This window comes from Pleurodeles waltl, chromosome 12, assembly GCF_031143425.1.
Source record: "Pleurodeles waltl isolate 20211129_DDA chromosome 12, aPleWal1.hap1.20221129, whole genome shotgun sequence".
In the NCBI taxonomy this organism is placed as follows: domain Eukaryota; kingdom Metazoa; phylum Chordata; class Amphibia; order Caudata; family Salamandridae; genus Pleurodeles; species Pleurodeles waltl.
The window spans coordinates 202,787,100-202,814,659 of NC_090451.1; the positions used below are offsets into that span (position 1 = coordinate 202,787,100).

Sequence of the window (27,560 nt, forward strand, 5' to 3'; positions counted from 1 at the left end):
CCTAGATTTCCATCCCGTAAAATGACATTTGTAGCCCTGGCAGTGGTGGAGGATGTGCAGCATGATTGTTAGCTGACAACTGGCAGAACTATGATGCCAAAATCATGCCAGTTGTTACCCATCTTGTAGGGTTTGGATGTGCTATGTTTGGTAGGACCTTTGTAGGCTGGCTTGCTATGTGCTTCCTCAGGGACAATCAATGATCTGTATGATGATATGAGCCGTTACAACTACAATAGATGTATTGTCTGATTTACTTCTTGTGCCATTTCACACAATGCAGTACCTAATGACAGATTTTCTATTTGTCTTAAAAGCTGCAAATAGGACTCCCATCCAGGTCAGGGAGTAACGGCAGGCAATGAGATACCGCCACATCTTTGATGTCGAGTCTGGGTACTGAAAAATGGCCAGCAGATATCGCCATGAACAAGCCTCCGGAGCCTGGAGGGCATTTGCACAAGGCGGCCCTTCTTTGCCTACCACAACCACCACCAGCACCACCACCACTACCACCAAGGTGGCACCACCAGCAGCTGGGACCGTTGCCAGACCATCCACAGCAACTGCTCCTGGACCAAGCACAGCACCACCTGCAGGGCAGCCTACAGCCATTGACACAACACAGGCCCATACTTTCTCAGCTGGCACCCAGACCACCCCTGCTGCAGCCATTGACCCTGCTGCTTTTGCACAAATGCAACGGAAATTGGACCGTGTCCTTAGAAAGATGAGCAGGCTGCGGCAGGAGGTGCGACAGGTCCACCGGCGGGTGCGTTCCATCAAGAGGACCCTCCGGAGGGCCAACCTGTAGACAATGAGACGGACATGATTCCCTCCCCTCCCTCATCTTTCCTGGTTCTTATACTGTTAGTTTAGTTAGTGTTAGTGGGTGGGGGTTCCTAATACTGTTTATTTTTATGGGTGGGTGGGTGGGGGGCAATGTTGAGGTTCTTGTGTTTTTACAAAAAATAAAATATATATATATATATTTGTTTAGTATAGGATAGTATGTGTTTAGGTTAGTATCTGTTGTCCTCCATGTGTCCCGTCTCATAAGGGGGGTGGGAGGTTGATGTTTAGAACATTTAGTTAAATGTGATAAGTGAGTTTAGCTTAGATTAGTTAGGGACAGTTGTGGGTAATGAGTAGTTAGAGTAGATTAGGGTAGGTAAGGTCTTTCCCCGAGTTTTCACTTCTGTTTTTACTGTTTAATACATATGTAGGTAACCCTTCTCTACACACACACAGACTAACAATTTTAATCCAGTGTGCTTCACCCTTTAGTATGGTATGCCATAGTCATTGTACATCTGTCTTCATGGACGTCAGGTTACATAATGTGTTTTTTTCGTGATGTACGTTTTCAATGTCACATACTGTGCTTTCAGATTTAGTATTGGGGACACTGTGTTAGGTCTGACTGCAGTCTGATGTCCAAGGAAATCCTTATAAGGTGAGTGGTAGTAAGCTCTCTTGAGGTATAGTGTACATAACTCACATAGATCATTTGTTACATTGTCCAGCATGATTACTTATTTGGATGTAAACTCATACACCTCCATTCATGCAGTTTGGTGTGTGTTAGCTTATATTTGTGGGCAATGTTACATACGTTAGTTTTGCTTTGAACCAACATTTTGAAGGCACTATTTTCTGGTTTTGACATCCCTTGAGGAAGCGTTAATCTGTCCAACACAGAATTATGGTGTATAGTTTCTCTTTTCCTCAGAAATTACCCTCAGGAAGGGCAGAGTATGGTGGAATCCAGGCCACTGTGCATAGTTATCAGCCTTCATTATTTCAGGACAGTTGTATTGACAGTCTATGATAATTGACAGGAGGCCAAATTCACTGATCTACTGCACGGTTGATGTACCACATTATACAGAGACAAAGTGCTGGTGTAACGGCTATTTATTTAAAAGTGGTGTAGTGCTATATGTACATTGTCCATGATTGCGAGTCCATTATAGTGACATCTTCCATTGTGATCCTATACAAGTGCAAAAGGACATGCCATTGGACATGCTGGGGTGAAGTGTCAGACAGTGCAGAGGGACAGAACTTGCCAATGAGTTAGTGAGAGACAATCACTGAGCAGGCTGACAAGATAAACAGTGATTTGCAGAACAGTGCTTGAGTACAGTTGTTGCAAGACTGGCATGTTACAAAGCACAGGACCTTGGTAATAGGTGGCCATGTGGCAGGGACTAGTGCTACCGGGTACTTTTACGTGTGAAGGTGATCTGTTCCTGGTCTTCATCTTCTGCTGTGTGTGTTGCCTCCTCTGCCCTTGTTGGCGGTGGTTGTGAAGGGGCAACACACACCTCAGTGTGTGTAGACGTGGAGTCAGACATCCCGGTAGCTGGTACCTGTGGGGGTCTTAAGGGCAGTACTGCTGCAAGAAGGATCTGCTGGTTCTTCAGAATAGCAGCCACATCACGATGGTAGGCAGCCAGGTTGGCCCAGAGGGGTTCAATGTTGCATTCGTGCACGCGTTGACAGGATTGCTGTTGTAGGTGTTGGGTCAACTGTATTACAGCTGTGCTGATTTCTTTCGGCCTTTTTTCTACTTCCTGCAAGATAGTTGTTCGCCCTTGCATAGCTGCTGCCTGTTCTTCAGTTGACATCATGCACAAACGCACCCCCTCTAGGCTGGCTGCCATAGTTTGCATCCCCACCCGCACCTCCTTGGCCAGCTCCCGCTGTACTCCGACTACAGTTCTCTCCAAGCTGGTGCCAGTGTCGTCAGAGTCCTTAGCTGTATTGGAGCTGGCAGGTCGTACAATTGGGGCAGTGGGTGGGCCCTGTGCGATGGCTGTTGTATCTGTGGTCCTCCTTGTGACTGAAGGTGGGGTCTGGAGGGTTCCACGGACCTCTTGGAGGGTCTGGTGGCTGATGTTTGTCAGCTCGTCATCCATGTCATCAGGGTAGTCCTGGACAGGCATATCCGCAGGAGATCCATTGTCCTCTGCAATGAAATACGGTACAATTAGTGTGTCAGTGTTGTGGGCTTTGTAATGTGACATGCCTGCCTTGTGATGATGTTCACATTGTGATCTTGGTTCCTGTTCATTGCTCCAGTCTTTCAGATGGGCATTCTCCCAGGCCTATGCCCCACCTGCATGTCACATGTATTGTGGCCAGCTTGTGGACTTGTCAGTATCATCTCCTCTACGTGTTGTTTCTGGCCAAATAGTGATTTGCCACTTTCTTGTCCTACTCAACCCTACGTCTACTTCCATTCTCATGGTGAGGCCTTTCACTGGCTGTGGGTGCTCTGATGGCACTAGCACCACACTTAACAATCTGGACCTGCCCCAGTCTCTGATCTTTCACATCCACCTATATGTAGTTGAAAAGTAGCGTATACTATTTATAGCATTGCTATGGCACAATATGGATGTCAGCATTGCTAATGTGTACTGCTGATGCAGGGGAATGTGTGGTACATTGGATTGCCCTGATAGTCGTAGCAGTGTCCTATTTCCTCATCTGACTGTGCAGGTGTATTTCTGTGACCAGTTACACGTGTCCTCCCCCTCAATGCTGTTGTCTGAGCAGTATGACATTTGGGATGTTGCATTGTGACCCAGGCACAGGATGGACCCTGACATAAGCAGCATGGGTGTGACATAACTGCTGTGTACCTCCTAATGTGGATGACATTGGCTGATGTTTGCGGCAACTATGGACATTCACATTTGGCAGGACTGGAACATTTGTCTTGTTTCAGGGGATTGTTAACGTTGTCATCCTAAACCCTCTAATTTGGGTGTGTATGATCCATGGGGACGTTACTGCCATTGGCTACTTGACCAGCACGCACAGCGGAGGTGGTAGTGGCAACTGTTGTCAATGTTACATTCCAGTTGTCGGTATGGCTAGAGGTTGTTAATTGGGCCCTAGTTAATGTAGGGAGTATAGTGGCTGACGTGTGATGGGATGCCAGTTTTACGTGTGCCCTTCCCTCCTGGCGTGGCTTTACCTTTGCAACATCGTTGGCATGGCAGCATACCCCCATGGAAAGGTTGTTGGTGTTGTGTAGTGGTGTGCCCCAGGTTTCTTTTGAATGGACCATGCCCCGTGCCGTGCCCCTTTACCCATGCCACTCCATGTATATGATGACTTACATGCATTGTGTAGTAGGTATTCCCCCCCCGCTGGCAGTTAACATTAGTTCATTTTAATTCCCCATGCGACTTACCCTGCATGTGCGTTGTCTCCTGGTAGTCTGTGCTGTCCTGTCATTGGATCCCTGTGAGGATCTCCTCAGGGATGACGGCTGCAACCATCTCCTCCATGTGGTCCAGGGACTCCTGTGGTGCTGGACTCCCACCTCCAGTCTGCAGTGCTGCCTTCTTGTTCCTGGCCATCTTTTCCTTGGTCCTGCGCTTGCAGTCATGCCAGTGTTTCTTGCACTCGATGACTGTTCTGCGTACTTGTGCCACACTGTTAATCTTCTCAACAATTTGTTTCCATATTGCCTCTCTCCTACTGATTGGCAACTTTGAGGTGACAAACAGTTGGTGCTGGTGTTCTGTCACCTCCTTCACCAGAATTTCCTGCTCCTCTGCACTGAAGCAACACTTTATTTTCTTCTTCTCCCTGTCCTGGGTCTTGTGTTGGTCCTCCTGGCTGGTTCCTGGTCTGTTGTCATCCTCCTGGGGTCTGTACAGGCAACTGGGATCCATTTTGGCTCTCCTCTGGACAAATGGCTGTGTTTGCGGCGAGTTTTGACGCTATTGCGTCAAAAAACGCTGCATATCCGGTTTGCGGTGTCGTAAATCAGCTCACAGTCATTTCTGCCGTGTTCACGTCGTTTTCCTTTACAACATGACGCTGTGGTGTGTGTCAAAGAAAATGACTTACATCTGTGGTTTGCACCACCGTGCGTCAAAGTATAAATTTGACGCCTGCACTGCGCACAGAAATGGCGTTAGCCGGCGGTAATATTTTTGAGGCAAAACTGCGTCGCTGCAGTTTTGCGTCAAAAAGTATAAATATGGCCCAAAATGTTATGAGACCTTATAGAAACTAAAGGGATAGAGCAAGGCAAGCAATAAATGTTTTCAGTGGAAGACCACTGCCCTTCAATGCTTATGGATATGCACATCTCATCTAGTTTGCTTCTTTTTAGGAAGGCACTGAACACTAGTATACAATGTCTAATACAGAAGTAGTCTTCCTTGTAAGGCATGACTCAGGGCCCTAGATGAAGAGGTGGTAGGGACCCATATCTGCAGAGTGCCATTCATTCATTATGATTCTATGCATTAGTTTAAAAAAGTGTAGTCCTTGTTCAATGCCCAAAACAACAGAACAAATGGGTAAACAGCTGCAAACGAGGCTATGCATCTTGTGTGGCAAAGGGTAAATAGCAAGCAATATCACTCATTGAAAGAATATTTGAGAAGATAGAAGCAAAATTGAGTTGATCCAGTGAGAGTTCAAAGTTTTGCTTACAAGTGATGCCCACCTATGCAGTTAACATGTTAACACAACAAGCTGTTGACAGCCAGTTTACTGATATAGGCCACTTTGATTACTTGTTTTTGGCTTATTTATTTAAAATCTCATGGAGTCACAGTCATAGATATATAACATTCTTTTGCTGTTAGCACAGGAATAAGGCGCACAGGGAATCAGATGAGTAGATCCTGAATGGAGCAGATTGAAAACTTCCAATGTTTGATCTTCATGTACCAGGAAATAACACCTAAATAAACAAATAAGAAAATACCACAGAGCTACAGACCATGCAGACCACAATCTGTTGCAAGCAAACTAAGCTGGAAGTAGTCAGAGTGGACTAAACCCAGTGGCGAATGTCAGAGAGTCTTGCTAGGTACCTCCTAAAAGCCACTTTTGAAGAAATGTAGGCATAGGCATGTATGGAACAGTGATTGCTAAAGCATATGTCCCCATTGAACAATCACTTAACCCCTACTTCCCCATCCATTCCATTCATTGGAAAATGCTGCCTCATGCTTGGCTCGGAGATCAGAGTACAGTCATTGATGTATCGATCCTTAAGATATGCAACACCAGGCGGTAGGGGACGTAGGAGACGGGATCAGCGTCCTTCGCATTCCCATGTGATTTCTACACTTCATCCGTGACCGTGATGGGATTGTCCCGCCCTCCACCAACAGGGACCTCATCCGCTTGCTTCTTCCTGGCATCAACAGGTGGTCGTGGTGGTGGATTTTCTGGAGGACGCTTGATGGTCTCAGCCGCCCGTGGCTTCTCCTGTCTACGGGCTTCCAAGGGTCTCCACTCCTCTCCATAAATGGCAGCCTAAAGCAGAGAAGGTGGAAAAGTAAAGGTCGGATTGAAAGAACTGGCCATTAGCCTATCAAACAATGCTGTAAAGCATACACAAAAATGAGGTGTTCCACTTACAGAACACTAACAACAAAGTGATGCTAACCAGGGGTATTCCGTCTGGTGGCCAATTCCGAGTGGTGACTAGAGCAAGCACTCTGCAATGCACCCTGAAACACACAACTGAGTCCCATGTCTCAAGGTCATGAAGTGAGCCCACTTTTGTTAGCCAGTGCCTAGATTTTGATACCATTATACAGTTTTTTGTCTGTCCTGATTTCATCAGTTGTTCATTCTATACAGTCCCAGGGTATCTTAGACTGGTCGCAAGAGTCCCCCACTTGCTTGAGTGACAACCCACTGCTGCTTTTGAAACGTGAAGGACGAATTGTTCGCGCTGGCCAAAGAGCACAGGCAACATTTAAATCAAACTACGTGGTTGCCCAGTACCCATTTTCTCCTTCATGCCAGACCTAGGCAGAAACAGCTCTAGGGTTGCCGCTTACCAATAGGTAGATGAGACTTGCGATGCCAAGGCAAACAGTGCCAAGCACTGTGGCGAGTAAAAATCCACCAGGCACTGCCATACTAAAAAGGAAAACAAAAAGAACAGTATAAATGGAATATAACTGGGAATAGCATCGGTAAAATTCACATGCGGTCAGATGAAACTACTCAAAACCACAGAAAAATCTTTATCCCCTCACCATCATGGCATTGTTTGATTACTTAATGCCTTACGATGGTTCTAAAATGATATACTATAGTCCGCTGGTATATCAGTCATGCAATTCTAAATGTATATTTAAAATCTGGTCCTTTTTATTACCATCCCAGATTTCCGCTGGCTTTTTTCATCATATTTCCTGAACACTTGATGACAGCCCTAGTAATTCAATCAGCATTTTCTGTGTTTAGCTGTGGTGTATGGGTGATTGTTCGGATTGGGTTTTGTGTAGCACTATTATGCCATTTCTTTTTTAACACCCCTTAACTGATGCATTTCAGTACTTCGCTCTTGTACATTGCACCTATTTTAACCTTAATTCTCAAACAAAGCATTGTTTTGGTAATTAAATGTCTTCATTTTAACAGTGAGTGACATTGACTAAGTAGAGTTATGTAGCTCACATTATGGAGTTGATCGGCTCAAATAACTATTCGTTTCACATTCATTTGGTGGCACTCGAATGCAGACTTATTATTCCTGAATTAATATGGCTTATTTTCTGATTGTTCCCCTTGTACAAGTACATTTGCTGGTCGTATATGCATATAATGGACACATTTACATCTGCGCCAAGGAACGTGCATTGATTACAAGTGTGCAGTGGTTTGTGTCAACGTACTTTAATTTGAGTTCAGTTTCATGTGTTGCTCGTAGTAAACAGACTAGGCTTCATATCTACTTCTTTACTTACTCTGTATGCTAAGAGACAGTACTAACTGCTTTCCGAGGATTACACATCATGTTTTTCAGATACTCCACAAAATAAGTCTACTGGAGAACATTGCAAAACCTTATAGTCAAAAATAGAATATGGGCATGGCAGTCACAAAGTTGTGCGTTTGGCTTACAGTTGACGCCACTGTTAATACCACAAACCAAAAAGATATTTTTAATATGACTTTTCAGGAAAAAAAACACTAGACTAATGCATATCATGTGAATTTAGGAGAATCTCATGCTGTTTCAGGTAAGTAGCCTTTTCCTTTTCCAGCACAGTAACTGTACCGCTCTAAGCAGTTATTCCCATCTGATCAACCACCAGCCTGAACGCTGCACCAGTGACCAGAGTGCAATGGAAAGTAGAGAGACACGGATGTTACACTGGTGCAACTGCAGACTTGGTTGACAAGAGGAGCTTGATCGAAGCCGCCACCAAACCACCAGCAGTAGCTTGGACACAAACCAAGGGATTCTTCCTCTCGGAGGGTGCGATGCAATGCCCCTTGGAGTCTCAGGCTCTCTGCTGGTGCTGTCAGAATGGGGCTGTGGTTAGACCTGTGGCTGTGGTAAGTGAACCCCACCTACTAGTGAAGTCTAGACACGTCCACAGGAGATCAGATGGTGCCCATCTGTCTTTACAACTGAAATGGACACAATCTGAACAAGAGGTGACTGGAATGATGAAATTAGTAAACTGGCATCAGCATTCCCAGCAGGGCTAGTCAAAGGATCAGCATCACGTTTGATTGGCTGGTCTATCATACCAGTTTTTCAACGACAAGGTGTCATAAAACTTCTTCATGATACTTCCTTCGTGTGAACGTTCTTAAATAATATGTATAAATATATTTGGAAAGGAAAATAACTCACCCAGCAAGCAGGATGGAACGGATGTAGTAGTTCCTAGTGAGAGGTCCAAAAGCTTTCACCACAGATGTCATGCACTGCTGACCACTGTCAGGGAAAGGAAATTAAGAAGATTACATTTGTAAAAGAGTGATAGGGAACATCAGCAGCCCTCCTTCAGCGTACAAAACCACCAATGAATTCAGGAAATTAATCGAGCCTACTCATAAAAGAAAGGGAAAACAAATTTAGTTTCATCACGGAAGAACTGCAGGAATTGGAGTCCCAGCCCCAACACTTGATGCAATTGTGACTTCAGGTAATCTTTCTCTGTGCCTCATGCTACCCAGAATAGTGGCTTTTGATGGCGCTATGTAACATGTGCACATGTTCATTTAGGTCTCTTTAGGACCTAGGTGATGTTGAAATGTAGACATATTTGGAGAGGTGGTTCATTGACTACTTTGTTACTGTGCAACTGGGACACAAATATATGTTTCCCAGAAATCAATTATTTTACCTACTAAAATTCAGACTGCTTACATGAATCTTCTAAGAGGCTAGCGTTCAAATGTAGGCCTTGCAGTGCTTAATTTGTGCTTGTTGTTTCCGGTGCTGAGCACCGGCCCTTATTTATGAGGGCCGGAGCTTATTCTTCTGCGTCAAGCATTTGCTGCGAGCAAAAGACACATATGGGAAAGACGGAGGAAGAGAAAAATGAAAAAGCGTCACAAAGGGAGAAAGCAGAAAGCTGCAAAAGTGAGCTGATGGGGTAGGGAGTGGCTTTATATGGATTGAAGAGGCCTGAGATGGCTTCAGGATTACACTGCCTCAGTTTCCGTGTTCCCACATTTAATTGTAGCAGCCGCGGGTTTAACAGGAGGGCTTTGAGCACCAGCACGTTTTTATTTACAAATTAAGCACTGAGGCCTTGTGATACTAGTTGACAAAATTTCCACTAGACCACAGCACAGCGGCCACTTTGGCTTGTGTTTAGTTTGTACACTATGGAACTTAAAAGCACTCTGGGTGCAACCAGACCTGCACAGCACGGCACTGGCCATTTTGGAAGTGAGGACATTTGCACACTTGAACAAGTTGTCTGTCCATGACATTCAACTCTTCTTTTAACGTTTTGGAGTAAGTAGAGCCACAGTACAGTAACTGTTGGGAGTGTATTTTTTAAGAAATGGACGAGTCAGCAGGAAGTAGGTGGTAGATTCATCACAGATGTCTTGTATTCCATGAAACACCCTTAAATTGCCAAAGATGTGCTTCTATTGCAATTCTTAGGTGGGGAATTGACCATCTGTTACACAGGGGCAGACGGTCCGCTTTGAGCAAATGACTGCTCTGCAGTCTGGCAATGGTAGGTAAACCATCACCTACAGCAGGACACGTAGTTTATTGTGGCCAGGTGTGATACTTGCAGTGGTACCGCACACACAGGGGACACTGCCATTAAACATGCTTGCAGGTACGTCCCATTTCTTGTTCCCTTGCCTGGGTTGTGTCCTGCCTCGTTGCTGCCCACTTGCCCTTGCTACATTCCCCTCCCCCTCGTTGGACCAGTTCTCCCAGCGTTCCTCTGACCCCACAGTGGCTTTGAGAGTGCCATACCTCACAGTGAGGTACCCAACTCATAGCTTTATGATGCCTGCATCACCTTCCAGCAGACTAAATAATCTTAGCAAGAGGCCCATCTTGGATCTCGGCTCCTCCTTGTGCCCTTGGTGCCCACCATTCCTTCCTCTCTCCCACCCGGGACAACTCACCCACACTCCCAGTTGTACAGTGAGACACGTGTGAAAAGAATCCGCACTACCGGGTAGGGCCCTGCCCATGTCACAAGCATGCCACCACCTGGCAGACAGCCTCAATCACTTGCGTCTGAACTTTGGTTTCCTAACCCTCTCTGCGCCTGCAGGTTTCACTATTTATGCCATATTTGTCTATTCATCCACTGCCATCCCGGACTCTATGCCACTCCCTGCGCTACTGTCCGCGTCTCTGTCTTGCCCTCCATTTTCAGACAGCACGCGGATTCTTGGGAGCCCTTGGAGCCTGCACCGCCCCATATCTGCTGCATGATGCTTACCCTGTAATGCACCCTCCATCAAGGACCTGGGCTCCTTCCCTCCTGGGACCACGCACTGTCCTCCAGGATGCTTTGCTGCTGTTTTCTCGTGGTGTACCGGACTCTGTTCTGCTCCCCCCTAGACACTGGACTGCCCCACTTGCCCCCCAGACCTTGTCTGCACATTTACTCCTGCGCTGCTACATCTCACTTTACTCCTGCTTTGACCCAGAGGTGCTCTTACACCTCTGCCTTGTATAGTGAAAAGGTGTGTGCTTGTGTGCATATAGGTCTATAGCACTGGGCAGAAACCTGCTGACATTCCTAGATTAGGCCCTGTGTCTGCTTCAGAAGCGGACAGTCTTCTTACCATCTCTCCATCGTTGTGCCCTTCTTCCTCTTCCCCCGTGGGTACTCCAGTAGACAAATTAATGCTCCAGCAGCTCTAAGTTGTGCCTGTTAAGGTCAGAACGACGACTGGTGGATCTCTAAAGTCCTTTCACAAGACCACACCACTACAGATTACTACATCAAGCTCCATTCCCCGCCTGCTTTTTTAATTCCCACCACAAATTAGAACTTGTGCGCAAATAAAGTTAGAATGCTTCCCCATAACAGCCAAAGAGATTTCTAATAGTAAAAAACAAAACAGAATGGGATGAAGCTTCATTTGCACTCTAGATACAGCAAAGACAGGAGAATCAAGGGTGCAAATCACTTTAAAAAGATTTATTTTACCGACATTTGTGGAATCAACTTATTTGGGTTCCATAGGTGTTCGGATGTCAATAGATTTCATGCTGTTAAAGCCTATTGTGAGTGGTTAATCCAGCCCTAATATTGTCCTTTCATTCTGCTTTTATAATTGGATAAGCAAAACAACAAAGTCTTCAATATAAAACAAGAACTGGCAAGGCCAATAGGTCAGGCGATGGCTGCCAGACATTTGACTTTTTGAATGCTTGTTGTCTTTTGTCCTGGTTTTTGTAAAGCTCTTTTGTTGAGGGAGCTACTGGGTCCTTGTGAATACTAAAAAAGGACACTGGCTAAAAGCAGTAGTGCAAATCACTATATTGGTCGCTGGCACTTTGTGTTAAGATTTGCTTCTTGTGTAAGAGCAGGATGCCTTTCACTCACAAAGAAGCTAGCCAGTGGCTGAAGAGGGCTGATCCACAGCCCCATGCTGTATGCTGTAGTGGAAGGAACAAAAACGTGAATGGCACAACAGCAGACCAATGGATGAAGATGCCTGGCTTAAAGCCTTTATAAGTATCCTATAGTGTGGTATCATTGTAGTCAAATCAAAAAGTCTTGGCTGAGGCAAGACTTAAAAAAACATAATGAATAGGAGAACTACTTAAACGTAACTTCTTCAGATCTTGTAAGATCTCTGGAAACATCATACTTGATATTCTGATTAGAAGCCAAATATCTGACGAAATGTACAGAGGCTCTTCCTACTGGTGAATTTCTCAATTTCCTAGGAGGCCAGTGAGCTGCTGCGTCCTACTGCCTCTCCTGTCCCTGTACACCGCTCAGTCCCGGGATACTATGTGATCTAGAACATCCTCGGTAGATGCATTTATATAGCACTTCCTACCGCTGACAAGGCAGTGACGTGCTCTAGGACAAGTAGCACACTACTCCGGAACCCCAGGTTTATGGTTAATCCAGAGGTTATTGTTGGTTACTGGATTAGTCTTGTGCTCTCAAACCATTCCATGCACTGTGGAATAAAGGATACATGGCGTAGGCTGCGAATTCCCAGTTCTTAAACTGTCCAGCAACAGCCACAATTCCTCCGGTGAGAAGAACTGCAAGACAAGAAAAAACAAGTTAGCTGCAGCAAGGCCTTCCACTGCTACACACAGGTACGTGCACAAAACTCCTCTGACCCTCAACCTCCTCCTCATCCGCACCGGCCGGACCTCTGAGGACACTTCATCCCCACCGTGACCAACAGTGGTTAGCATGGGCGACTTCAACACAAACTTCTCCACCGTGCAAAAACATTCCCCCATGCTTGAAGAGTTGAAAAACTTTGATTCACATAATGATATGTGTATTGTTCTTGCTATGATCTGACACTTACCTCTAAACTTTTTTTAAAAATATGTGTTCTCCAGCAGGCCTTTAGGTGAACAGGCGCTTTCTTGGAGTGCTTCTGAAAGAGCATGGTGGGAAGGCCCATGATGTTGTGTTTGGAGTTCAGTGAAGGGAGTGTGAGTTTTGTACATAATATATAATGTGAATGTAAATGATTCGTTTTTTATTCAACACAATATTTGAGGGTAGTCTATTTCAAAGCATCACAACTTTGATAGACAATAGGAATATAACCAAGATGTCCGGACAGATGTCGGTAAATTAACCACCAGACCATGTCTTCTTCCATCATCGAGGGCAACATTACAGGCAACCCTACTAGCCAAAGGTAGCAGTAACGACCGATGCCTTTCTACCAGCGTCTGGAGAAGTGGAGGGGGTCCTCAGCAAATCATAGAGCCCTACGCAGACTGCTGGCACCGTGACAAGGGGCACATCATGTTAACAAGACAAAAACTACATTAATGAGTCACGGGCAAACCAACTAGGGCTGTCCTGTGTGACCAACTGAGTACACTGATGGTTTTTAGCAACACTACCCGCCATCTTGTTTTTCAGTTTTTAGCTGCTGAGCCACAAAAGTATATTTTTTGTAAGTTTTTAGAGCGGACGGGGAGCTTAAGCAATAGGTAGCGAAGCGAGGGACCAACGGAAGCAACACAGGGGAAAACAAGGACACAGAACCGACACCGGGGAGGGCAAGGGAGCAGGCTTCCCACAGAGAAGTACACAGGCGGGCACAGCAGGGAGGGAGGTGAGGAGACGCACATGAGGACTTGCAGCAAGCAGCACGAGGCGGCGGAGAGCCTCACCAGGGAAACAGCTTGGAAACACATGCACTCTGTGAGTGCTCGCACAAAAACAAAACAAGTACTTCCCTAACTTCAAACCAGAGAAGAACACACATGCTAAAGAAGCAATAGTCTATGGGGGGGACAAATGCAAGGCTGAGAAGCTGGGGCACAAATAAGACGCGAGCAAATGAGAGTCACAAGGAAAGCCAACCCATGAACAGAAGGCGGTCTTTTTCTGTGGATGAGGAGAGCTCCCTAGGCAAAAGAGCATTTTGCCTTCTACACTGAAAATATGTGCACTGTTCCTGCTTTTGCAAGACCACAATAGCCCCTTCTTTACATAGTTACTAAACAACTGAAACAAATCCTTTATAAGGAACAGCGATCTAGGTACTTTCCAAAGTATGAAGCGAAACATATAAACAAGAGGTTTATAATACACAGTAATGGGTTTCTTCTTTCTGGTTTCAAATGAACCTGTATATCCCGACAACATACTGTATAATGCTATTAGAATTAATGCAACAAACAGGAAGGCAGCGACACCTAGTGCTTTTCCTTTCACACACACTGAACTATAACAGGAATTAATCCATGATGGAGTTCAGTGTCCCCTAAAATAGAAAGAGATAGAGAGAGTGAGTGAGAGACAACAAGATAGAGCTAGATATGTTTTTTTTCAAATCAGGCCTTGCCTTTCCCAGTGATGCACTGTAAAATCTATCAGGGTTGCTTGTTCCTGTCGAGAAAGGATCGGATTCAGCCTGGAGATCCGACCTAAGTGGATTTATAAGTTGTCACTCAAATCTAGGAGTTGGCCAAGTAAATCAGAATGTCAGCCAAGACTTCCAATATAAGACAGACTATAAACTCATTTTCTAAACACCATAAATGACAAATGGGCTGGCCTCCTACCGACAACCCAGGCAGTGCTTCGGGACCAAGACAGTGGTAGGAAGCGCTACACAGAGCTACAGTACCTTAGGCTTGTCGGTGGTTTAAGTCATATACAAGGTGTACAGTGTATACATAGTGAATTTATCGAAGTAATTTTACCCACCAGGACCCCACCCGGATAGCGGTCCATTCCATCAGAACGTATTTTGTCTGTTCCACTTACAGAAAAATACTATATGCAATGCGGACTCCACCCCATCTCAGAAGGGGCGGTCGAGCCCACCCTGATGGGTATCGTACTCTCCAAACAGAACCAGAAGCAACCATAGACTGGGTTTAGACCCCTTTAGCCTCTCTGATGACTTGCAGCTACTTGCAGTAATTAGCAGAAGTTCAGGTGACCAAGTATTTCCTTTCTATCACTTTTTGCTTCTCTCTGTATCAACATTAGATTGGGATTCACCGCTGCAGAGCACTGCTTGAGCATCCTGGGTTCTAGTGTGTAAAGGGACGTGGAGGTTCCAGGAGTCGGAGTTTGGAATAATCTTCAGTGCACTCCGAGGCCAACTGGACAGTAATGGGGCGTCCGTAAGCACCTCAAGATCCAGCGTCTTCAGGCGACTGCCCTGGTTCCAGGTTTGTGCGAATGTATCAACATTTATACTCTTTGTGCCTCGTTTATAAAGCAGCACCTTCTGCTCATCGTGTAATGTTATTGCACCTCAAGTACTTCCCGGTATAAAAGAAAATACTGCTATCCGGCATAGCGCATAAAAGTCCATAAATAAATAAGGCAATTGCCTAATTAATGGAACAGCACTGATCAGCTGCAACATGTAATACTAAAATCGATACATTTTGGTGCTACATTCATAGACTTTCTCTCAGTAGAAGCAAATGGATGCGGAAACACGTGATAAAACAGAAACTTACAGATAGGCGCTAATGATCAGGAGCCAGGCTCTTCTCATGGGATGAATGTGAGAAGGATACATTTAGGGCCAGATGTAGGTAGGTAACCGATTGCGACTTGCAATTTGCGAGTCATAGCGACTCGCAAATTGCAACTCGCAATCCGAGATGCAGAAAGGTGTCTCAGACACCTTCTGCGACTCGCTATGGGGTCGCAAAGACCCACCTCATGAATATTCATGAGGTGGGCTGCAGTTTGCGACCCCATAGGGAGACTAAGCACTCACGGGGATGGTGGCCTGCTGGAGACAGCAGACCACCATGTCCGTGACTGCTTTTTTAATAAAGCAGTTTTTTTTTCTCTTTGCAGCCCGTTTTCCTTAAAGGAAAGCCAGCTGCAAAAAGAAAATATTCCAAAACTACTTGGTTTCGGTTTTTTCAGAGTAGGCAGTGGTCCATAGCACCACTGCCTGCTCTGAAAAAATATTTTTGTGGGCATTCACAAAGGGGAAGGGGTCCTATGGGGACCCCTTCCCTTTTGCGAATTAGTTACCATCCACTGCAAGTGGATGGTAACTGCGAGTTGGTTTGCGACCGCTTTCGCGGTCACAAAGCAACTCTACATCGCGATGCGGTCCCCAAATAGGAAGGGAACACCCCTTCCTATTTGCGAGTCGGAATCACATTTTGCGAGTCGGTACCGACTCGCAAAATGTGATTCTGCATCGCGTTCAGCCTTTTGCGCCTCGCAAACTGCGTTTTTGTAGGCTTCCTACATCTGGCCCTTATTGTCAGCTGGAGCTGAATGTTACTTTCATTCCAGTGTGCCAACATCAGAATGAAGTTATGCTTATTAGAACATTTTACTAAAATTTGTAACAGACAGGATAACAAAATGCATGTGAGTGTGCCATAATGCCAAGGCCTTAGTGGGCGTTAAACAGGTACAAAAACAAAATCACAACTGATTAATAAAGTAAAACAGCATACATAAAGGCTCATATATGGATTCTCAATTTGGGGTGCATAAGCCACCACTAAGGCACATATCTATATGTTAATTCACATTCTCAGTTGGCATGTGGTGCTATGGGTGCTCTGCTCACTCTACTGCAGTTAGATGGGTCTCAACACAGTTGTGGCATCCCAGGTCACGTCTCTACTCCAGAATATATCCATCAGTGGCTTATGGGGTAACCCATCAGTGACCAAGTCCTGAGGAACCCCAACAGACAGGGCTCAGAAGTAAAGTATAAACAGCCTGGTTACCAGGTAGAATGTTTTACTCACAGATGATGCCGCAAGTTTATTAAGTCAATTAGAAAGCTAATTAGCTTAAGCGTAACTGTGCGGTTTCACCCTCACCCAACTTCGACTGGGACCCTTTCTCTCCAGTTTGTGTCACTGGAAAACAGATTTCCCAAAGACGTGAGCAGTGAACTGGTGCCACCAAGCGATATGATGACAGTTCAGGCAGATCCCCTGTACTCAGTGAGTCCTGCATCATTGACAGAATGATGATGGTCACCTGCAGACAACATCCTTGCAAGTCAATGCACTGTCCGTAACAGGTCAGTGCCTCACCTCTGATCCTGTGAAGCAGAGCCATAAGCAACTTCCTGTCTTCAGTTCAATGATGCACCAGCTCTGCCTCAGCAGCAGCATGGTCAGTAGGGTCAGAAGTCGCAATATGCACAACATAGAAAGCCTGGGAAGGTGTCGGGTGCCCTTAGCTGTGCATGTGAAAATACAACCAAACTGCTACACAGTGCACTAAAACGTATCGGGTGGATCCCTCTGCATAGAAGGTGGAAGGTTCCTCATAAAAGGAGGCCTGGAAGCTGCGGCTGAGGACTTTGAAGGTAACTGCGCAGAGAGGACAGACCAGGCGTCCTCCAAAGAGGGTTAGGGAAAAGGAACGGACATGTTGAAAAACAAAATTGGACCAAATGGTGCATTTTGCAGCTCGAGACATATGTTAGTAAGGGGCTACTGAAATATTACAGTCTTTTGATAGTATGAAAAGGTACGCCAAATCCCTCAGAGCAAATGAGGTTTCAGCCTTTTAAAGATAACATGTTAGCAAAATGGTGTACCATACCCTTATGGAGGAGCCACCCCTGATGAATATAAATTATCAAGTGCAGTCACAAAAGTGATAAAATAGTAGCATGTGTGCTCTGACTCCAAGAAAATACCAAGTGCCACTCTAACTCAGCATGAATTGCCACTGAAACATCATATTTAAGTATATTTTAGAAATGCAATAATTTTGACCCCACACTTTAGCTAGTCAGTTCATCAAAATACACGCTTAGCTTTCAAATACAAGCCATTCATTTTACATAAATAATATTAATCATCCATACAAAAACCTGTAATGTTTTCGAAAAACACCACTTTTATTGTGAAATAGTAGTTTTCCATTTTAGCAAACATACATGGACTACCAGCTTGTCAGGTCTCACATGGACCCCTGCGGCTCATGGAGAGGCTCCATCTTATGTTAACATTTATCACAGTCACATGCTGGGATATCATATGGTGGAGATTGCTACCACCATCTTTCTAAGAATGTAAAAAATATGCCAAAGCCCACCACCATCATGCTAGCGCCTCCAGCATACCATGGACCACACAGTAACTAACATCCAACATGCCAACTGTATGCCAAATACAGCCACAGGTGTACTAGAGGCAGGCACCATTATTCCAGGGATGCCTATATTATGCCCTGGGAGGCTATTATCATGCCTTAAATGCCCACAATATGCAAATAGTGGCCGTAATTAAGTCACAGTTAATATTATCCCAGGTATCAGCACTATCATGCTAGAGATAGCTTCTGTGTGCTACGGAGGTCCACCTGATACCGCGGGGTGGCTGTCACCAAGGAGCACACTGTCTGCCACGGATGTAGTGGTATAGGGATATCACGCCAGGCATTTACCCATCTCCTCGCTCAGCTCCTGTTCCTGTGCTCTGGGTCCACCAGCCCTCGGTGTCAGCTGTCATTCTTTTCCAGCACATCTCATACCCATCGATGCCTTGTGGCCCGCATTCTGGGGCTTTAACAAAGTCATCATGTGAATGAGCGTGTCTCTGCCTAGTGAGGTATCCCTCTTGCATGGTGATTGCATGTTTGAGTGTGTGCCCAAGCCACTCCATCCAAATGCCTGGACTGCGCATGTTGGATGGTACTAGGCCCATCACACACCACTGCAAGAAGTGGCCCCACACAAGAGCTATTGCCTGTACGAAATCTGTTGTTTTTGTTCTTTAGACAATAACACTAGCTAGCATGTCTTAAAGTAAAAAAAAAGCAGTATGACACGCTTACGGTCACAGACACAGCCTCAGATTATTCAAGTTGATGAGGAGTTAAAAAATATATATACGTACATTTAAAGGGATTCCTACTTTTCTATCTGCGTAAAAGTTGGATTTGTTAGCTCACACAACTGTGCTCATTTTATCAACCTGAGAAGGATAAGAGGCAGAATCGCCCACTGGGATTAAAGTGTGCAAATAGCTACACATGCGCTCCACTGACCCATCTGACCAGCTATGCTGGTCACTGCTGTGAGTTTATCCCCAGGGGTCACAAGAGACCAATGTTATCCCATAATTGCCCACGCTGTCCACTGTGCAGTCCCACTGGCAAGCGCCGAACATGTGGGCTTCAGGGACAGGCTGGATGCACTCTGGGGCACCCCACCCCACCTAGCATTCATGCATGCATGGAACCGCTGCCCGTTCGTGAAGCACGTAGAACCATGTGTAGCAAACAAACAAACCACAAAAATGCGGTTCTGAAAAAAATATATCTTTCGTTTTGATTGGCGAGAAGGCAAATTGAAATCGAACAGTTTGTTAGCCATGTTCTACTCTATTCCAGTGACAATGCATAAGATGCCATGAGCTTGTTCAATGACACAGCTGCACAAATCACATGGAGTGGGCCAACATGCTGTATGTAGCCCTTTGCACTGTGAATGTGTTCCTAAAGGTGAATGTTGACTACACACACCGATGAGTGATGCCAGGTAAACAACGGAGGGAAAAGCACTGATGGTGTGAGAGAGGGGCCTCTACTGCTGAGGCACCAATGGGAGATGCGAGTTAGCAATTAGCGATGGGAGCCTCAACACTCGGTGTAAGAGAAATAACAAACACTCTACTAAAAAAGCAACAAACAACTTACTAAGCTAAACGATCTGTCTAAAAATATGCAAGTTGCTTCAAAATAAATAAATGTTGAAAACATTCCATAACAATGTTCATATTCTTAAGCACAGCAGCACAAATCACATGGAGTCGGCTAACACCCTTCACGCATTCCCCTGTGCGCTTTCAAAATAAACAAAAAAGTATCTATGGAAGCATATGGTCAGTGGAAGGACACTTACCATTAGCCAATGGCAGTGTCCAGAAGGAGTACTTGGTCCTTAATCCACAGTACAGCAGGGTGGCAAAGCAGCAAGCAGCAGAGAGCAGGAAGTGAAAGCAGACGACATGCTGGTCAATCAGAAGCACATACATTAAATTGACATTGGACTAAGCCAATGATAAGTTCAGGCAATTAAGGGTAGGGTCCTAAGCCCCTTTTAAGTTTTTTTATCCACAAATAATTTCGAAAGCAAAGCGCACAAGCCAAACCTAAAAAAGGAAAGTAGCAATGTAGTTTTTGCAGGGTCATAACAGAGATATTTACTTGAGGCTAGGACTGGGCAACATTTAAATTAAACCAGCATATTTGTTTGTAATTTTTGGAATTTCAAGTTATTCTAACTTGACACAAGAAAATACAGCGCAATGACAGATTTGCATTTTCAAAATTATGCACAGTTTTGCATAATTCTGCAGAAATGTTGCATAATTGTGCACAACTACACGAATTTCATACACCCTTAATTATGGCAAGATGCCCGACCTGATGGGACAGGCGATAGTGACCCTGCGTTAGGTACAGCAAGCTGAGATATGCAGGAGACTTAGTATGAAATGTCCTTTAGGCCGTATCACTAAAGGCATTGTCTTCGACAGGGTGCTTCAATTGTGCTAAAAGAGCACTCTGAGGGAGCGAACAAACCAGAGGAGGAAGTGAAGAAAAGCGAAGCAAAAAGGAACACGGAAAAGAAAGGAGGAGGTGAAGATGCTGAGGAAAATAAGGTAAAAGGGGGGGGGGAGGGGCAAAAAAAATAAAATAAAGGGGATAAAAGTTGGAAGATGAAAAAAGAGTGGAATAAATACGGACAACAAAGAATGAAAGGGAAAAAAATGCAAAATTAACTCACCCCCCCCCCCCCCTCACCCCTGCCCTCCCCACTTCCCTTACTGGGTGCATGCTCACATACAAGCACAGGGGCTCTGAAGATGGAGGTGAGAGCAGGACAGGAGGGCTGCATGATGAGCGGGTCACACAGAAAGCTGAAGCTTGCTCTCATCTCAAAGCTACTGAAGGAAAATGCTAAAAAAAGTTCCAGGTAGGTATCGCACGGTGTAAGAATGAAAGATAAGGTTCAAAGGCAACTGGAATTTGGGACTTAAATGAATTTCCTTTTTGAACTTCTTGTTAAAGACGGGCAGGACGCAGCTGCCTTGAAGGCTGCTGGGAGCTCGCCAAGACATCCCAAGGCAGGCACCTGGAATGCCAGCCATTCCTCTATATTAACCATTTACATGGCATACACTAAATACTACCTGCTTTAAGGTAGAGTTGAGTGTCATCAGCATATTGGTGTATGAGATATAGGGGTCAGTGATAAAGGACTCCAGAGGTTCTAAGGAGCTTCAGATAATGGAAGAGAGAATTGAACCACGGATGGTTCAGGCTACCGATTCTCCTCAGAGGCAGAGAGGGAGAACACTAGAGTCTAACCCTCATCACCTCACTGGCTGCTGTACAGGATCAGGGCCAGCCTTAGCACTGGTGGTGCCCTGTGCGACAATGTTTGTTGGTGCCCCCCCAATGGCCACCTCTGCCCTGATTCTTTCACTACCACCCTTTAATAATGCCCCTCAAGTCTCCATAACCACTATCTCTCAGATCAGTTTTATAGCGCCACTCATAACAGTGTAGGGTGTCAGAGCACACTACACACATGTTACACACTGACAATCAATCATATGTGTGTAAATAAGTGTACAAGAAATGTTACATAAGACAAGGGACTACAAGGTGTAGGAGTCCAAACTGGTAGGCTGTATAGTTTAAGAGTACTGGGCCTGGAGAAGCACAAACTCAGACTTTCAAATGTAACACCATGGTTGGGGGTTCTCTTTAATATTAACAATTGATTTCTACGGAAGTTAACCCTTTTTGCAACATTAGGATAATGAAAGACTGGGGAAAAAATCATAATGCTCTAATCTATATCTGGCTGTATGCATGCAGTTCATTGGCAGTTAATAGTTTACTGTTTTATATTAGGATTTTAACTTATAAACGGCAAGTCACAAAAGGACCGCTCTGACAAAAGTAGCAACCCACTAACTTATTTGCATTATATGCACTTTGTGATCTGCATGGTTCACGTTCTTTGCAGGAGGCATATTAACCCACTGCACTACCTTAAAACTTCCACTAGAGAAAACTCCATCTCTCTCCAGGCAGAACTTAGTCACCAGCGTTACCTTGACATATTTATTGTTGCCTGAAAATTTCTGAGGCAATGAACGCCGCAGCGGGTGCTTTTAAAACCATAGTATAGCTACAAAACACGGTGCCCCCCACTCGATGTCAACTCCCAGTGCGGTGGCACTGGCCGCACCGCCCTGGAGCCGGCCCTGTACAGGATAGTTCGAGCTTAAAGAGAATGTGCACAGCAGGTAGATTTTAAAATTACATAGAGCTTGCCATCCAGTCTGGGGGTTTTGTTTATTATTCATTGTCCGATGTTCCTGCTTTCACCTCCCCACTCCTGCCCTGTTGCTTGCTCATTTGTTTTTGTTTACCCTGTGCGCCCCTGCATCGCTGCTTGCCCCTTCATTGCTTCAAGCTTCACCTGCCCCTAACATCCACAGTGCCTCCTCTCACAGATTGTTGATTATCATGTCCCACCTGCACCTCTCTGACCACAAAACAAAATTGACAAAGCCAGATAGCTCTTACATATGTAAGAGCTATTTCGTTTTTATCAAGCTATTTTGTACAGCACCGCCGCAGCTGTGCAGCATGATTGAAAGTAAAAACAAGCATTTGCAATGCAACGGGGCTCGCATTTGCTCGAGTTAGAGCTATTAGCGTTGTAAACTCCTAACCTGACTTTTCTTGGCACACAAATTACAAGAAAAAAACACAGCGCGATTGCGCTCTGTAAAATGCAGCGCAAATGCGCTGAAAATTGAAAATAGAAATACTGAGCGCGATTGTGCTATGTAAAACCCAGGGCGGTCGCTCTGCATGTTAAATAAAAAGATAAAGTAGTCCGGAAACCATACTGAAAACATCGAGCCTCGAATGGTTTCAGTAGTTTACTGGTGCTGTCTAGGTGTGCTAAACACCGGAAAAGGCATGACGTATGCATGCATTTCACAAATGAAAGCAAGTGGATTTTAAAAGGCAAGCCTGCGAACCAATCAATGTGACTGACGTGACATGGGCGTGTTTACAAGCCCAAAGAGAGGTTACAGCTGGGGTTGGAGCGCTTTGCACTCGCTCATAAAAAGCACTATGATGTGGCCAGCACTGACTGCCCCGTAGCACTTTTTTTCACTTTGAACCGCGCTGCTGTGAAATACTGCTTAAAAAAATCGAAACGGCAATATACCTCGTATAGGCAAGACCTACTGGGTTAGCCAATGCTTGTTCTTATCCAAGAGCACTGTGTGATGCGTGGTGGCCCTGAGCAGGAACAATAAGCAATCGCCCACATGTGCAGGTAAAAAAAAAAAAATGACTGCATCAGTGACATTTTGTTTCTCAGAAACAAACTCCTACTATAATACAGCAGATGGCCTGGCCAAAGGATGGGTGGATTTTGGGGTTATTTCTATCCCAAGCGCCCTGACAATTATCAGGGCTCAATAAGCAAAGGTGCCACTGCACCTTCTGCACTAATGGTAACTATGCCCCTAGGCGGAACTCCGTAGAGATTCTAAAGGACTGGCTAAACTGGCATGTGTAAGAGTGATGGGGGACAACAAAGGATGGGTCCATCCATGTGAGATATAACTGGGATAAGCCGAAGTGCCAGTGGTACAATGTATAGGGAATGGGAAAATACAGTAGGCATGGCTGGTTTTGTGCTATCATTTCGAGTGTAATGTATGTATTCTGGCTGCATGCGATAATGTGGTGTTTTGATGCATGCCACTAGTACAGTCCTAGGGACTTGATACATAAGGAGAAAAAGTAATGTAAATGACAAAACGTTTCATTATAAAAAAAAAACAATTTCCATAAGGAGGAGCGTGTGCAAACTTTATATCTTCATGTCCAAGACCATTCAAAATCAGAATTCAGATTACAAACATATGCCGTGATCTACCACTGAGTTTTGGGTCTGTATTCTGGCTGCTCGCAAGGTCTACTCTCAAAGCCACAGTTTTCACCAGTAATAATGGTGACTACGTGTATGGCATCCAGTGGCCACCCTTGGCACACACGTCTGCAGCATCCTGCAGGTCCTGTATTCACTGTGGCACTTGAACCAAGCTGCAACTGAAGAGAGAGGTCCAAATAGGCTGAAACCAGTTGTGGGTGGCTTGAGTTCTATTTTACAGAGGGTCTGGATTGGCAGCTAGGGCTGGAATGTTGCTATTGGAATAGGTCAAAAGCCGATTCGCATATAGCTTGGTCTAATCTGAAGTGGCTTGGCGGGCAAAAAAGTGGCCGACTGGGATACGGCCTGAGTAATTACCAGTGGCTGAGATTAATTCAAGCATTCCGTCCCTTTGTTTTTTGTAATTTTCATTGTGATGCCCTGAGTGCAACGGGAATACCCAGACATGGGCTATAAGCTTCTCCCAACAGAAGGGGTCCAAACAGGCTAAAACTGGTCTTGGGTTGCTTGTGATTAGGTTAAGAGAGGACCTGGCTTGCCAGTTCAGGCTAAACTGTTCCTATTGGAGCTGGACGAAGGCTAATTTGTATATGTCTGAGTCTAATCTGAGGGAATATGACCCGGAGTAATTACTGGTGGCTTGGATTAAATCAAGCAGTCCATCAGTGTGTTGTATTCTTCATTGGGATGCTTTAAGCGTGACAGGTATGTAGAGACACAGGTGCCAAGTTCACTATGTTATTGGAACCAAGCTTCTCTGGGAGAGGCCCACGTCGGCCGAAATTGGGTTTGAGTAGCTAGTGTTCCAGTTCAAAGAGGGCATAGATTGCCAGTTTGGGTTAGACTGTTACTACTGGACCTTATCCAAAGCTGATTTGATATGACTGGGCCTAATCTAAAGTGGAATGGTGGGCAAAAGAACATGATGGACCTGGGATAAGGCCCTGCGTAACTACCAGTGAATTTGACTAATTCAAGTATCCAATACATCACTTTTTTTTTATTTCTTCATTGTGATGTCCTAAGTGTGACTAGTATGCCCAGACATGGGTTCCAATTAAATAAAGCTCCTCCTGAAGAAGGCTAAATAAGCTGAGACCAGTACTGGGTTGCTTGTGTTCAGAAAGGGCATGGCTTCGCACTTATGTTCTGGTTCAGAAAGGACCTGGCTTTGCAGCTATTTGAGCAGGACCAACACTGATTTGCATGTGGCTGAGTTTAATCTGAGGTGGCATGATATGCAAAAAAAACGATGGACTGGGTCACTGTCCCACGTAATTACCAGTGATTGAGGTTAATTTAAGCTTGCAATGATTAAGTGGGCCCAAGTGGCCCAGAATGTTTGGAATTCTGATGGGCTTGACCAGACCACTATTTAAGTATTAGAACTCTTCAGAACTACTTGAAAGACCTTGTGGCTTTTTGTCAAGTGAAAGCATTTTACATTGAGTCGTAAACGTATCTAGCTGTTGTCGCAAAATTTGCAAAATGTAAAATATGCATTGAAAGTAATGTGATTCACTTGCAAGTGCAAGTTCAATTTAGAGTGCCAATTTTACCTCCTCCCTTCGAAATCTACTGCCAGACATACATGTGAGCAATTATCATAGAGAATCACTGGATTATTAAGGACATGTTTAAGACAGAAACAGCTGTGTATGTCACCAAAGTAACAATGATTTTAAAAACGCCATCTGAGTTATCCTGTGTCAGATGTGAGATGCACAGTTGGCGCAGACTTTATAGTTCGTACCACTTTGGTTGTAGTTTTTTACACTTTCACCATAGACGTAAAGGGGGAACCGGGAATCATACCTAGTTTTGCACATTGATGCTATGAAGCATGGGCTGGGCCACTGCATTTATGTGATTCTGTGGTTCCCGCGTTTTTCAGAGAATTGTTGATTTGCCGCATTTACCACGCAATCCATCACCTGTTGCATAAATTGCGGACTGCACCAAAAAAGCTGTTTCTGGCTCAACTGATCAAATGTTATTAAAGAAGAACAGCGGCTGATCCTTTGCGAGTGTTAACCGGTTACTTTTCATTTGCCGATTGTAGCATTCAGGTGTTAAATAGGAATAAGATGCAGCTCTGGACAGAAGTTATTAATTGTAATTGTATTTCTATAGCGCTTACTACCCCTGACGAGGCGTTGAATCGCTTTTCCGAGAGTAGCACGCTACTCCGGAACCCACAATGGTTAGTGGTGGATTAGTGTAGGGAAATATGAGTTGATTTGAGCAGAGGATATGTGCGTTTGTTAGTAGGTTTGAATAGAATAATGGAGGAATAGAGGAGGGAAGTCATAACGACATACTGCCACAGAATGTGCCACTTTATACCGCAGAATTTGCCGCATAATTTGGTCGGCCCTGCCATGTAACCTGGTCTTCCAGCCCCTTCTAATTCCAGCGGGCCAGTATGAAGAAGCAGTCAGGGGTCAGGGGTCAGGGGAACGGGCAGGCCGCCCTCAGGGAAGGGCCCTGGCAGCCTCCTACCCACAGACAGGCGTGTCTCGTGTCAGCAAACAGCAGCTGCACTTACTTCCCCATCGCACTTCCTTCTCTCTAGTTTCTGGTAAGCACAAGACAGCCTGAATTTCAATTGAAAGTATTGCCACAGGTGCCTTCCTGTAACTGCGCATAGAAGAAACTTTGCCTGAATCGGGCCCTTGGCACTTGTAATGACTCACTCAAGAGCGATTACATATGTAAGATTATAACAGACTTTGTTACAACTTTTTTTCCCCTGGTTATCATGAGCATTTCACAAAGCAATCAGAATTTCGCCCTCCCCCGCCCCTTCGTGCATGCCACATTGTGCCAAGAGGCGAGATGACTGTGGGCGGAAGAGGTGCTTGAAATAAACACGCTTTAAATTCACTTCTCATCGCAGGAGAATTCTGTAACAACGGCAGCCGAACTGTTGCAGAAATATCTGTGAAATCTGAGAAGGGTGGAGATTTCAGTCTTAAGGTAAATGGCTTTCACTGAAAATTGTGTAAATTCAAAAGCACGCGCGATGATGTGTAGCCATGAAGTTGATCAAAGATAGGAAAAAACAAGCATGCACAGGAGAAATCAAATTTGGTGATCGAGCACTTGGAGTTCACGTAGACCCACATCCCTTCTCTGACTCAATTCAGCACAGTCAAGTAGTCTCCAAAGAAATACACATTTTAAAATAAGCTTTGAAAGAAATCGAATTTCTTATCTTGGTACACACCGAAATGCACCCACCTAGAGGCGTCCCGCGAACTGTCTCAAATCGAAAAGCTTTGCTGCCACCACCCCATCCTCCGCACCCCCCCCCCCCCCCCCAAAAAAAAGAAAAGCAACTAAGTATCCCTCTGTGGTACTCACTGAGCCCAGCTGCCAGCGCCTGCTCGTTGGCCCACATGGCCCACTCGATCTGCCCCATGGCTGCCTGTGGATCTCGTCCTCCTCCCGGGGTAGGATGCTGCTGAGCTGTGTACCAGTGCGCAGTGGTCGCTGCCCTCCCCAGATGTGACTACAGCGCACCAGGTTGGGCGGTGACTTTGTTCTCTCCACACAGCCCCGCCCCCTGTGGTGGCTTCCTGCCCCGCCCCCTCTGGCCGAGCCCCGCCTCCTCTTCGTGTTACTCGCTGCAGTGCTTG

The 27,560-nt window shown here is 45.2% G+C and overlaps 2 protein-coding genes across 2 annotated transcripts; both read right to left on the reverse strand.

Annotated features, from left to right (window-relative positions):
• Positions 1-1,388: 1,388 nt before the first annotated feature.
• On the reverse strand, positions 1,389-5,442 carry LOC138267710 (uncharacterized). The gene is made up of 2 exons (XM_069216867.1): positions 4,211-5,442; positions 1,389-2,974 (listed from the first exon to the last, which is right to left on the reverse strand). Exons 1-2 carry the CDS (start codon positions 4,215-4,217, stop codon positions 2,220-2,222), a joined length of 762 nt encoding a protein of 253 aa, XP_069072968.1. The 5' UTR covers positions 4,218-5,442; the 3' UTR covers positions 1,389-2,219.
• A 101-nt stretch (positions 5,443-5,543) lies between these two features.
• CYBA (cytochrome b-245 alpha chain) lies at positions 5,544-27,451 on the reverse strand. The gene is made up of 6 exons (XM_069216868.1): positions 27,286-27,451; positions 12,448-12,517; positions 11,074-11,148; positions 8,651-8,734; positions 6,837-6,918; positions 5,544-6,303 (listed from the first exon to the last, which is right to left on the reverse strand). The coding sequence occupies exons 1-6, from the start codon at positions 27,341-27,343 to the stop codon at positions 6,109-6,111; spliced, it is 564 nt and encodes a 187-aa protein (XP_069072969.1). The 5' UTR covers positions 27,344-27,451; the 3' UTR covers positions 5,544-6,108.
• Positions 27,452-27,560: the final 109 nt, after the last annotated feature.

Bases quoted from the DNA above. Each gene is read 5' to 3' on its own strand.
- CYBA (XM_069216868.1), bottom strand. From the start codon at position 27,343: ATGGGGCAGATCGAGTGGGCCATGTGGGCCAACGAGCAGGCGCTGGCA. The intron at 8,735-11,073 runs GTAAGAAGACTG...TTTCCCTGACAG, and splicing joins GGCACAACGATGGAGAGATG to TGGTCAGCAGTGCATGACAT. The intron at 6,304-6,836 runs GTAAGCGGCAAC...TCTCTGCTTTAG, and splicing joins CAAGTCTCATCTACCTATTG to GCTGCCATTTATGGAGAGGA.